This window comes from Prosopis cineraria, unplaced genomic scaffold (genome assembly GCF_029017545.1).
Source record: "Prosopis cineraria cultivar Desert tree isolate PC_DT_omini unplaced genomic scaffold, ASM2901754v1 PC236, whole genome shotgun sequence".
NCBI lineage: Eukaryota > Viridiplantae > Streptophyta > Magnoliopsida > Fabales > Fabaceae > Prosopis > Prosopis cineraria.
In genome coordinates, this window is record NW_026555563.1 from 40,488 (window position 1) to 52,268 (window position 11,781).

General features: G+C 34.6%; 2 protein-coding genes across 3 annotated transcripts; one reads left to right on the plus strand and one right to left on the minus strand.

Annotated features, from left to right (window-relative positions):
* Window positions 1-3,022: 3,022 nt before the first annotated feature.
* Window positions 3,023-5,943, plus strand: LOC129296014 (auxin-responsive protein IAA27-like). Its single transcript, XM_054934612.1, has 5 exons — window positions 3,023-3,783; window positions 4,471-4,700; window positions 5,112-5,253; window positions 5,448-5,509; window positions 5,607-5,943. The coding sequence occupies exons 1-5, from the start codon at window positions 3,176-3,178 to the stop codon at window positions 5,642-5,644; spliced, it is 1,080 nt and encodes a 359-aa protein (XP_054790587.1). The 5' UTR covers window positions 3,023-3,175; the 3' UTR covers window positions 5,645-5,943.
* A 1,603-nt stretch (window positions 5,944-7,546) lies between these two features.
* LOC129296015 (uncharacterized) lies at window positions 7,547-11,572 on the minus strand. 2 transcript variants are annotated; one of them, XR_008589679.1, is made up of 5 exons: window positions 11,177-11,572; window positions 9,982-10,426; window positions 9,758-9,873; window positions 8,287-9,575; window positions 7,931-8,070 (listed from the first exon to the last, which is right to left on the minus strand). XR_008589679.1 is itself a non-coding variant. In XM_054934613.1 (4 exons), exons 1-4 carry the CDS (start codon window positions 11,523-11,525, stop codon window positions 7,655-7,657), a joined length of 1,326 nt encoding a protein of 441 aa, XP_054790588.1. In that variant the 5' UTR covers window positions 11,526-11,572; the 3' UTR covers window positions 7,547-7,654. The 2 variants fall into 2 exon arrangements, 1 of the variants encoding a protein (XP_054790588.1); XM_054934613.1 differs by lacking the exon at window positions 8,287-9,575 and having other exon boundaries at window positions 7,547-8,070.
* Window positions 11,573-11,781: the final 209 nt, after the last annotated feature.

The following is an 11,781-nucleotide window of genomic DNA, read 5'->3' on the forward strand; positions in this document are numbered from 1 at the left end:
ATTTTTAAACTTCATGGAACAGATTTTTTTTAATTTAAAAAAAGAGCTAGAAAGAGGATAGTGGAGAAGTTAACGTAGGAGGATGAATGAGGCAATAATGAAATGTTGAGCGTTTACCCGCGTCAACGGCAACGACCCAATGCCGTTTTGTGCCCTAACGACCGCGAAGAGTGACGTGGATGAATTCTTGCCGTTAAAATAGTCTACGGTGTCTTCGCACGCCTTCCCACTGTTAGATTACACAATCATTACCTTCAGATACGCGCGTGGCTAAAGACTAAAGTCACGCTATAATGGAGCCGTGCCATTATCATTTTCAATTTCTTTCCATATACTACTATCCTTCATTTTCATTATCATATATCTTTTCTGTTAGTTTATAATACGGTTATATTAGTTTTTGACTTTTTGCTGCATATCGGTGTCAAAGTATATAATTAATCTCGTGTACGTATTTGATAACAAATATTGAAAATATATAAAAAGACTAAAAGCCTGCACGTCGGCCCCGGATTTAATTAATGGATTTTTTTTATAACTGAGGTTTTCGGGTTTGTTTTTAAGCCTTAACTCATTGGCCAACCTCGTTTTTCCATCTTTAATACTTCTTTCATTTTAAATTATAAAATATTTTTAAATAAAATTTTATATATTAATAAATTTCTTTAAATACACTTCATAATTTTATCTTTTTAAAATAAAAATATGAACTTTAAAAAATACTCATCATTTAATATATATAAAAAAAGAGATAAAAATTAATTATAAAAAAAAAGGTAATATTAGAATTGATGCATTAAATGAAACCTTAATCTAATTAAAGTGTCTTATATTTTGAGACGAAATTTTTTTTAAAATATCTTTGAGATGGAGGAAATGACCTTTACGTTAAATGCCCAAACTTTATTTAGGGTTTAATCACTCGAAAATTATCAAAAGCTTAGTTGGTAATCTTTGTCATATTGCAACACATCTATATATAATATAAAATATTAAAAATATTATATATAAACCATATATAAATAGTAAGAGTCACATGCAAGGCACAAATGTAACAGTTTCATATGTATTTCATTGATATATATGTTTTGAAAGTGTGACAAAAGCAAGCAAGTTACTAGGGATTCAATGAATGTGAAGTAATGTTCAATCCCTTTCAGGCGTAATATATTACATATAATATAACCTCACACAGTGGATTCTATGTACTTGTGCAAGGGCCACTGTCTAAGTTGCGCCGTGTGGTCCGGCGCATTTTAGGCGGTCGGTATTAAAGTATTGAACTTGTTTATTGTTAAAAGTGGGAACACTGCGTAAAAGGTTGCCGGGGAATACTCTGCCTCCTGTCGGTGCCCCCGCCCGTGCTCTTTTTATGTATCCGATACCTTTATGTATACATATAATATAATTTGTTTTGATCGTGTATACATTTATGGGTTAATGTACAAAATAAATTCTGAAGTATGATGCAAAGAGCAGTATAAATTTAAACTTTTAAAATGTATAAAATAAATTTTAAAATTTTAAATTCATAATAAATTAAATTATATTGTTAACTTATTATTAATGCTGTTACTATTCACTCAATGAGTTCTAGTCAAAATGTTAATGTATCATTTTTAATTAGCACTGTGTATTTTAAATTATTACATGAGTAGCATCCTATATTCATAACTTTGAAATTCAAAATAAATTACCCTTATCATTAATGTGTAGAACACTGACTATTATATAGATTAAATTAGCCTCAACATGTTTTGCCCTTGTAAATGCATCGTTGGTAAGGGCGAATGACCCATAATTTTGTGAAATGATATTTTTTACTCTTTTTTTATAATGTTTTCCAAATGATTAGTATCTTATACTTTTATATACTCTATAACTCTAATTTAGCCTTATTTTGAATGATGTTTATTTATATAATGATAAAAACTTAGGATTTCATTTGAAAATAAGTTTAAGTATAAGAGGATTTTGCAAACAATGGATGTAAAAGCTAACAATTTTATTAATGAATTTCAAACCCAAATTAACTGATTAATTAAAGTCTTTAAACTTCTTTTCAAATATGATCCTAAGTTTTCACCATTAAATAAATATACATTATTCAAAATAAAACTAAATTAGAATTATAAAGTATATAAAAATATGAGATATCAATCATTCGTGAAACATTACAAAAAAAAAAAAAGATTATCACATCAACATTTTGATTGGACCACTGAGTGAACAGTAACAATGTTAATAGTGAGTTAACAATAGTATTTAATTTGTTATGAATTTAAAAGTTTAGTATTTATTTTACACATTTTAAGAGTTTAGAATTCATGACACTTTTTGCGCCATACTTTAATATTTATTTTGCACATTAACCTTATATATATATATATATATATATATATATATATATTACTGTTGGAGACAATTCTAACATAATCACACATTATATGTTGACGTCTTTTTTAATAAGAATTTGTACCTCAAATTATTACGTTACAGGGACAGCGTTTTTGTTAAATTCAACCTCTAGTTGATTATATATTAAATTTGTTTTGATTGTGTACAAGTATTTTTTTAATTGCAATCAACCCCCGTTTAATATACAATTAAACATTAATTATAAACACCTCTTGAATGATGATTTAATTTTAATTTGCCATACTACTAGACTTAATTTTTTTCAGTTATACATATTAAATTTGTTTAATGTAATATGAGTATAACAATTAACCATAGAGGAAATAAAAAAACTTTTTTTATTATAAGAGAAAATAATAAGGAGAATTACATCCAGTAAAAAATCAATTGATAATTGAATTAAAATTATTAACAACATATTTTTTTATGTGAAATTTTAATGTAATTTGTCCAAAATAATGCCAACCTGCACTAATTATGGCCACATCTCAAATTATTATACGTGTATTACTGCTTTATTCTTATTTTTTTAAAATGGGAAAAGTTAGCCGTAGAAAGGCCCAAGAAGGTTCTTTTCTGTGTCAACAAAAACCAGAGTTTCAGGCTTGTGACAGACACCCGCCATAGCCATTGGCTTCTTTGTGGCTTGTCTTCTCTACTTCGCTCTTCTAACTTACACCTATAAACACAGACACGCTTGTTTGTTCATCATTTTTCTGTGTGAAATTTCTGATATCCTTTTCCTTGCGTCATTTTCATGTCTAAACCATTGGAACATGATTACATAGGCTTGGCAGCATCAGAGAATCCGTCCATGGAAAAACACTCTGAGAAAATATCATCTCCTTCTTCTGCTGCTTCATCTACTCTTTCTACTGAGAAGGAAAATAGCTCTTCTCTTAATTTCAAAGAGACAGAGCTCAGACTGGGGCTTCCTGGAAGTGATTCTCCTCCTCCCGAGAGGAAATCAGGAAGTGGGATTTCTCTTTTCGGCAAGGATTTGCAGAGTAATCATAATAATAATGATAATACTGCTAATAATGGGTTTGGTTCTTCCTCTTTGAAGAACAACATGGCTGGAGCTAAGAGGGGTTTTTCAGACGCCATTGATGGGGTTGGGTCTTCTGGGAAATGGTGTTTCTCTGTGAGTGAGAAAATTGGGTCTGAAACTGATTTGGGGAAAGGAGCTTCTTTGTTTTCTCCCAGAGGAGGGAATGTTGTGAAGCCTCCTCTCCTTGCTGTAGAAGCTTCAACTACTTCTGAACAAAAAAGCGTTAGAGATGGTGGAATAGTTCAAGAGAATAAGAAATCTCAGGTTGCTGTTGCTGCTACAAATGAACATGGAAGTGCTCCTCCCGCTGCTAAGTAAGTTTGCTTCCTATTCTCTATTCTTTTTCATGTCATCATCAGTTGGTTTTGTTTCCTAGGAAGAAGGTTAAAGGCTGTTGTATTAGCTGCTAAAAATATGATTATTGACTCTTATGTAGTTTTCTAAATATAAAAATTGAATATGTTGGAACTGTGAGCGTCATTTGAAAACAAGTGTTGAGAGTACTCCTTCATGCCATGTTTTATTGATTTTATGTGTTTTCTCTAACAAAAACAATGGATTTCATGTCTCTGCTGCATGTAGTTCCTTATTAGTTGTCCTGTATAAAGGAGAAAGGTTGAGATTGGTCACTGCATGATGATCAATTCAAGGCTTTTTAAAATTCAATGAAAGCAACCCCTATGGTTAGGTGTTAACATAATAAGGCCTCTTTTTTATTGTTATTTTGTGTGTATTCCTATTCTCTTTGAATTCTAGTCCTTTCTTTATTTGTTTTGTTGGTTCATATTTGGAAATTATGATATGAAGATCTTTCTGTGGATTTTTGGTTTATCCAGTCGATGTTATTACTATGCTCTTTTAAAAGTAAAGCCTTCCATGGAGATTTAAACTTAGTGGCATAAACTAAATCTTATCATTTTTACTGAAAAACACTGATGATGGCTTGTGCAGAATTAGTAATCGTTAGGATAAATAATGAAATGTGAAACTTTCTGCAACAGGGCACAGGTTGTGGGATGGCCACCAATTCGGTCTTTTCGAAAGAACAGCATGGCCTCTAATTCAACAAAGAATAACGATGAGGGTGAGGGTAAAGCTGGATTTGGCTGTCTCTATGTGAAGGTCAGCATGGATGGTGCTCCTTATCTCAGAAAGGTTGATCTCAAAACCTTCAGCAACTATCTGGAACTTTCTTCAGCTCTTGAGAAGATGTTCAGCTGCTTTACCATTGGTACTATCTCTCTCTCTATATCTATGCATGTATATATACGTGTATGCATATAAAGCAAAATGAAACTGGTTTGAACCTTTTGCAGTTACCATCATAATGCTGTTTATCTTCTTTAAATGGCTTCTCTATCCATTTTAATTCATCATTACCTTGACTTTTAACTGTCTAATGAAGATTAAAAAATTTCTATTATTGTCCACAAGAGTCCTCCAGAATTAAAAGTGCAAATCCACTGAACTGATGTGGGGAAGAGGAAGGAAAACAAAAAGATGTTAATACTGTTGTGAAACATCTTAGGCTTACTCTTTGCTAGGTTCCTAGTAATAGGAGGAATTGATAAAGTAAAGCTTTTATATGCAAGATCTCAAACAGAAACATTGAATTTGATGATGTTCTGTCCCTCAAATTTAGGTCAATGCAGTTCTGGAGGACTTGCTGTGAAAGGCGGCCTAAGCGAGAGCTCTTTGAGGGATCTTCTCCATGGTTCTGAGTATGTTCTTACTTATGAAGATAAGGATGGAGATTGGATGCTTGTTGGTGATGTTCCCTGGGGGTAAGTCCTCTTGTCCATTCAATCTAAATCCTTACAGGTGGAAATTCACTGTCATTTGATCCGTCAAATAGATTGATTTTTGGACCAGAAAGAGCTCATGATTCTTCAATTCGAGCATAACTTACCTGGTTTAAACTCTGATTTCATTCTGATGATATGATTTCTAGCCTGATTTTGCTAACTTCTTGTGACAGGATGTTCACTGACTCGTGTAGAAGATTAAGGATCATGAAAGGTTCTGAAGCGATCGGACTCGGTATGTGTAATAACTCTAGCACATGTTCAAAAAAGTTACAGTTACAATATTTGTAAAGCAAGATTGGTTAAACTGAGATGATTTGTGTTCATTGCAGCTCCAAGGGTGGTGGAAAAATCCAGGAGCCAAAACTAGCTGGGTGCAGAAGAAACCAGTTAAGCCAGAAACAGGGATGGACAACCATTGAAGCATTTGAAAAGATTAAAGGTTTTATGGAGTTTTGGACCTTGTTACAAATCATATCATATGTATGTAATTCAGTGTTTCATTTTTGTTTTTTGATGCATTATAGACTGACAAGATTTCTGTCTGTAGAATTTAACTGGAGAAATCCAGACCGTATTATATATAATACACTGCATACACACATGGTTTTGCTGCTGTATCTTTGGATTTTTGCTGCTGTATACAAGAATTGCTTGTTGTGCCTTTTACCCTCTTGTTATCATTTCTTAACTTTCTATATACGGGCACTTCAATATAAAAAGCAAAATTTATTAATCAAATTAATGAATTATAGATGGTCATATCTTCATCTTGCATATAGGTATTTTCTTAAAGACAATAGACTTCAAATAATACAAAGGGGCGTTTGAATTAATGGATTTGAATTTAAATTTAAAATTTAAAATTCTTGTATTTAAAATCTTTTATTTTGATATTGTAAAAATTTTTAAAGGTATAAAAGTGATGATGAGCTGAGATGCAAAGCATAAATGGAAGATTGGTGAGTGACAATGATGAGAGATGAGAGGAGAACAAGAACAAAGGAGTTTCCGATAGTGAAAATATGGAGAGAGAAAAAAACAACACGAAAAATGTAGAATAGATGGAATTTCAAATAATTAGGATTTAAAGGAAATTTAAAACTATAAATAAATTATAATAAAATATGGATTTCAAAATCTTTTATGTATGCAAATGTAGGATTTGATTTAAATTTAAATCCAAAATCTCATAAATCCAAACAATCCTTTCGATTCTTGAGCATGATTTTCTAAATTTCAATACATAATTTAAGTACTAAGATAAATTATTTTAGGTAAATATTATGGTGTTTGGACTTTGGAATGATATTGTAGTTAGTCCTTCCCAACGGAGAAAATTGCACTAGCTTTTGGCTACAAGATCACATTGCTTCTATGTAACCCCATTCATTACCCTCAAGCTTAGGCTTGCCTTTGTACATTTAAAAAAAAAAAACAAAGAAAAAAAAAAGAAATGGTCGGAAAATGGAAACAGAAATGGTGTTAGATGTGAATATCTTGTGATGACGGTTAGAGTCCGGCTAATTTGGATCACTTAAAATGTAAGATATACGTATATCAAAAACATTTTTAAAATAAAAAAATAGAGTGAGGTGTATCTGAAATTTTATTAAAATATCTTTTAATAGCTAATTTTAATTTTTTTTAACCCAACAAATGATATGGATTATTATGCGTGTAAAAGCAAGCATATAGAAACTAGTATTTAAGTCAAAATTTAATACCACACGAAAGAATAGTGAGGTTAAAAAATAAAGGCGAGAACTTTAATAATTCTCTAATTCTTATAATAAAAACAATAAAAATAAATAAATAAATAATATTAAATAATTAATTAGATAACAAAATAAAAACAATCAATATTATCTCAATCACTTTTAGCTTTTCTTCCCTCTCGTCTCTCCATTATATGAACCAAACAACATCAGTCGAGACAACTGCATTGTCCTGGGCAATCAAGTGAACCCATCAAGGTTTCACCCTTTCTCTCTCCTCAGAAACTTCAAGTCAATTAAGACGATGACGAAGGATCATTATGAATATATTATTCTTACCACATCTCTAGAAACCTCACTACAAGCTGCCAATTCGACCGATACGGAATATAGCATCTCACCTCACTCACTCACTCACTTGAAGCTCACCTACAATTATAGACTACGTTCCAATCATAAATTCACAGATGAACAAATTACTGAAAGATTTTAGAAACAGCTGATAGTTAGGACAGAAGGCTATCTAGAATTTCAAGCACAAGAAAGACATGAAATAAAAAAGAAAAGAAAAACTATATTTCAAGCCAAATCCGGCTGAAACGGCAATTCATACAAAAATACAGGTACAAAAATTCTCATGTTCTGGTGTAGGCAACTCTAAATTATCGTTCAGATATTTGTATATAAACCATTTGAGTGTATCCATTAAATACAGAACTGTCAAGTCTAGCAAGGCCAAGTCTTTGGAACAAGCCAAACCGTCCATCTTCAACAATAGGACTGGACGTGCGTGCAGGATCATACCTGCTTTGGTGGGTGAGGGAGGGACCAGCAACAGGAGGGAGTTCCCAGTATACATCAAGAACTGATTCCACGAATCGGCTGTTCTGAAAATGTTCTGCATATGACATTCGCCTATTGCTGTGATTGAAGTTATCACGCAGGTACCCTCTAACTCCCCACCATGTTTCCCCTGGCCCACAAAGTTCTTCAATATCAACTGCTTTTTCCCAGAACTTCTTATTCCTTGATCTCATCCTAGCTTCGTCGCTGTCTCTAAAGCAGCTGTGTCCCCCTCCTGCATCAACAACAATGAGAATGTGTCGATTTCATGTACAGGAAAAATTACCAGGCATAATCAACTAAGATACTAGAAGTCAACCCCGCCCCCCCAAAAAAAAAATTGAAGATATTTAAATTTCTCTGTTAAAAAAAATCACATGATTCAGCATAAAGTTTCTGCAAACCAACACCAGAAATTGAGAAAGGTTCTTGTATTAAAGTTATCACTAACTCGCTTTGACTACAGAAAATGTCCCTAATTGCGATGTCAGGGCCTGTGCCAATTCTTTAACATGGGTAAATGGAGTTCTACACGACACCACTGATTTGCTCCACTTTGTCACTGGTGTTCCCCAGCAGATGTTAGCGACTGAGTGTCAGCTTTTGCGAGCATCCTCATGATATTGATTTCAGCAGGCTTGCCATTGCAATGCTTGTGGTGGCCTCCTATTGCTTGTTCCTTTGCCCAAGTCCGCATGTCAAGATCACCCCTGAATGCTGGAACTGTCATCCACTATGGTGGGATCATCTTCGACACATTGGATTTAATTGATAGTCTCTATTTCCCCAATATGGCTGATACAAAACCTCAGTCCCTCTTCTGGCATTCTATTGCTCTTAGGTCAAACCACCAAAACAATCAAACATAACATAGTCTCTTTTACTCCTTCAATATCTCTGACAACTGATATAACACCCCAGACCCTCTAGTACTCTTACTGCTCTATGCCAAACCGTCCCAAAAATCACATTGTTGTTAAAGGCAAAAGGCGCACTCAAGACACAAACCCTATAAAATGCTTTAGGCGCAAGGCGCTAGAAAGGTGCACGCTTGAATCAAGCAAGGTGTTACCATGTAAAAATGCAACATATATAGCCAACTAACCATAGATAAAATGATAAATATAAATTTATTTAAACCTTCATATGAAATTGTGTTCTCTTATCATATTTAAAAATTCAATCAAAAATAATTTCTTATAATAAATTAAAATCTTTCCTATTTTCTTATATGATACAAGTTTCTTTATTTTTTATATCATATAATAACTTTCTATATTTATATCATATTTATTAAAATATGATATAAAATATTGAAATACCCACTGCCCAGTCACGCTTATGAGTCAGGAGTCCATGGATAAATCTTCCATTTTTATAAAAATTGTGACTCATGATTGCAATGCCCAATCGATCACGCAATATCCAGTCGGTGGATGAATCGTCTTCTCTTCTATTCCGAACCAGCGTCGTCCTTCTTCCTCATCTTCTCTTCTGCAACACACAGTCCCAATTGTCATCTTTGCTTCTCAAATACCCAGTCCTTGTTGATCTCGATCTTCTCTTCTCTACTGCTTCAGGTTGCTATTAGCCGAGTGCCTTTTGGTCATGCAAAGTGCACAAGGCGCTCTTAGGCAAGCGCCTGACCAAACCCATCGCCTCTCTTCATTGAGAGGCGATGGCCACATTCAGCGCCTCGCCTTTGCACCTTAGGCACTGAGGCGAGCGCCTTTAATAACACTGAGAAATCAAACATAAATATTTCAGATATGTCAAGATTCTGTAGATATCTCTAGAGGAATAGGAGAATTGTTGTAAGTCCTTCACATAAGATTTACACATGTTTCCGATGAAAACAGCAAAAACATGTAGCACAAATTATACAACATACTAAATCCATGGAAAAGTGGAAGGTTACACACCTCTAATATAAAACTGATCACATATCTGCCTTAATGAATAATGGTCTCCAGTTCCAGTGTCGTAGTTATCCTCAAAGACAAGATGCAGAAACCCAGCTTTCAGAGATTGTTTAACTCTGCTCGTCAATACATATTATAGAAAAAAAGTTAACCAAAGGCAATTTCAACGTGTAAAGGAAAAATGCATACAATCATACAAATGTTGACAAAGATCCCATAATCACCTTTTCAATTCATTCTGATGGTCATCAAAAAACACAAGAACCCGACTCAGGTCAGTAATCCCACGTTTTTTCATCTCTTTTAGCCAGTTAACACTTCCAAAATCCACAAAGTCCTTTCCAGCAAAATATGTGCAATTCCCATCAACATAGGCAGGTCCCTTTTTCAGATACTTCTCTGGATGCCTGGGCGAAAGTGAAATAATTGGTGTATCTGGCATGGCCTGACGCAAAACCCAAGTTGAATGTCCTTTGAAAGCACCACTCTCAATCATCAGATCAGGCTTCAGCCATCTGGCAATGAACCAAAGCCCAAAGCTGTGGTCAAAACCCATCCCATGCAAGTTATTTTTTATTGGCCGCGTTTCATATATAGGAACAAATTCTTCCAACCCCTTGAGCAGATCTTTTGACATCCATTCAACTGTTTTACCATGTTTCGATCTGCCTTTACCAAGGATAAGATTATAAGTTCCCAAAGAAAATGAACATCATGAACATAACAAAACTAAGAGTTTTATAAGAGAAAACTGAACTGTCACCGCCCAACTTGCGGAAATTGATATCATATCCCCACAGGTGACCAAATCTAGACTTTGTACAATTAAATGCAACCTCAAACTTCAATTTTCCTTCTATAGTTTTCAATAAAAAGGGGTTAATAAGGAAAATAAAAGCCCCTGGAAAATCAACGTTTCCTGACTTCAAAATGTTAGAAAGAATATTTAGCATGAAGCTACTAAATACTCATTGATAACTAGTACCTTAAACGTTAATTAGCCCACAAAATGCTTGATAGGTGCAGAACAGAACAAACATATTCTCAGATTACTGTCGTCTTGAAACTAAAAGTACTAACTAGGTCACTTTCGTATCGTGTTATCAGCTATCAAATGTGCCGTAGGAAAAGGTTAAAAAGGGCAAACCCAAGGAGGTGGAGGTAAATACAATTAATTCGAATCCAAGAATTCAAGAATAAAAATATGAGTAAATGATAGACCGGCCTTCTTCCAATTGATGAACATTCAGTTCATTAATTCGTTTAATTCTGGAAGAAACGAAACACTTCCCAAGCTAGCATTTTCCCTCGATCTAAGCGTACCCCAAAATCCAGTACCAGTAACACGAACACCTAAATCTCAAAAACAAAAAAGACTCGACATTGGGAAAAGCCAAAGGTATTAGATCAGGCACTTACACCAGGGCACGCCAAGAGCTCCGAAATCGGATTCAAGAACGTCCGAAGCGAAGAAGCCGACCCGAGAAAATGGGGAAGAAGAGGACACGCACACGAAGCCACGCGAACTAAAGAGCAAGGAGGAAACGGAGAGAAGGAGAAGCAACGAGATGGCGAAAACCCAGTAGGAGGCGGGACAACTCAATCGGGAGAGGTAATTGGAGGCCCGGGTCGCGGCGTGCAAGAAGAAACGGTGGTGCTTCCTGATCTTGGATTCGTCATCGTCGTCGGCAGTGGAGGCGGAGGCGGAGGCCACGGAGTCGTCGGGGTGAGGGGTAGTGCGTCGCAGAGAGAGGACCCTCTCCAGCATGGTGGAGGGAGGGATGATGACTGTGAGTATTGGACGATGTCGTCGAGTTGGGGGGGGGGGGGGGGCGAGTGTACCGCTGTAGGAGATGACATCCTCCTCCTCCTTCTTTTCGTATTTTTCAACAGTGATTTTCTTTTTCTTTCTAAATCAATTATTATTATTATTATTATTTTCATCTTACACTTCAAATCATGGAGCTCATTTAAAATTTTAAAACAACTCGATCTATTTTTAGCAAAATTTTACTCGGATATAA

Bases quoted from the DNA above. Each gene is read 5' to 3' on its own strand.
- LOC129296014 (XM_054934612.1), top strand. From the start codon at position 3,176: ATGTCTAAACCATTGGAACATGATTACATAGGCTTGGCAGCATCAGAG. The intron at 3,784-4,470 runs GTAAGTTTGCTT...TTTCTGCAACAG, and splicing joins AGTGCTCCTCCCGCTGCTAA to GGCACAGGTTGTGGGATGGC. The intron at 5,254-5,447 runs GTAAGTCCTCTT...TTCTTGTGACAG, and splicing joins GTTGGTGATGTTCCCTGGGG to GATGTTCACTGACTCGTGTA.
- LOC129296015 (XM_054934613.1), bottom strand. From the start codon at position 11,525: ATGCTGGAGAGGGTCCTCTCTCTGCGACGCACTACCCCTCACCCCGAC. The intron at 10,427-11,176 runs GTAAGTGCCTGA...TCCTTGGTAAAG, and splicing joins AGCTCTTGGCGTGCCCTGGT to GCAGATCGAAACATGGTAAA. The intron at 9,874-9,981 runs GTGATTATGGGA...ATTGACGAGCAG, and splicing joins CATCAGAATGAATTGAAAAG to AGTTAAACAATCTCTGAAAG.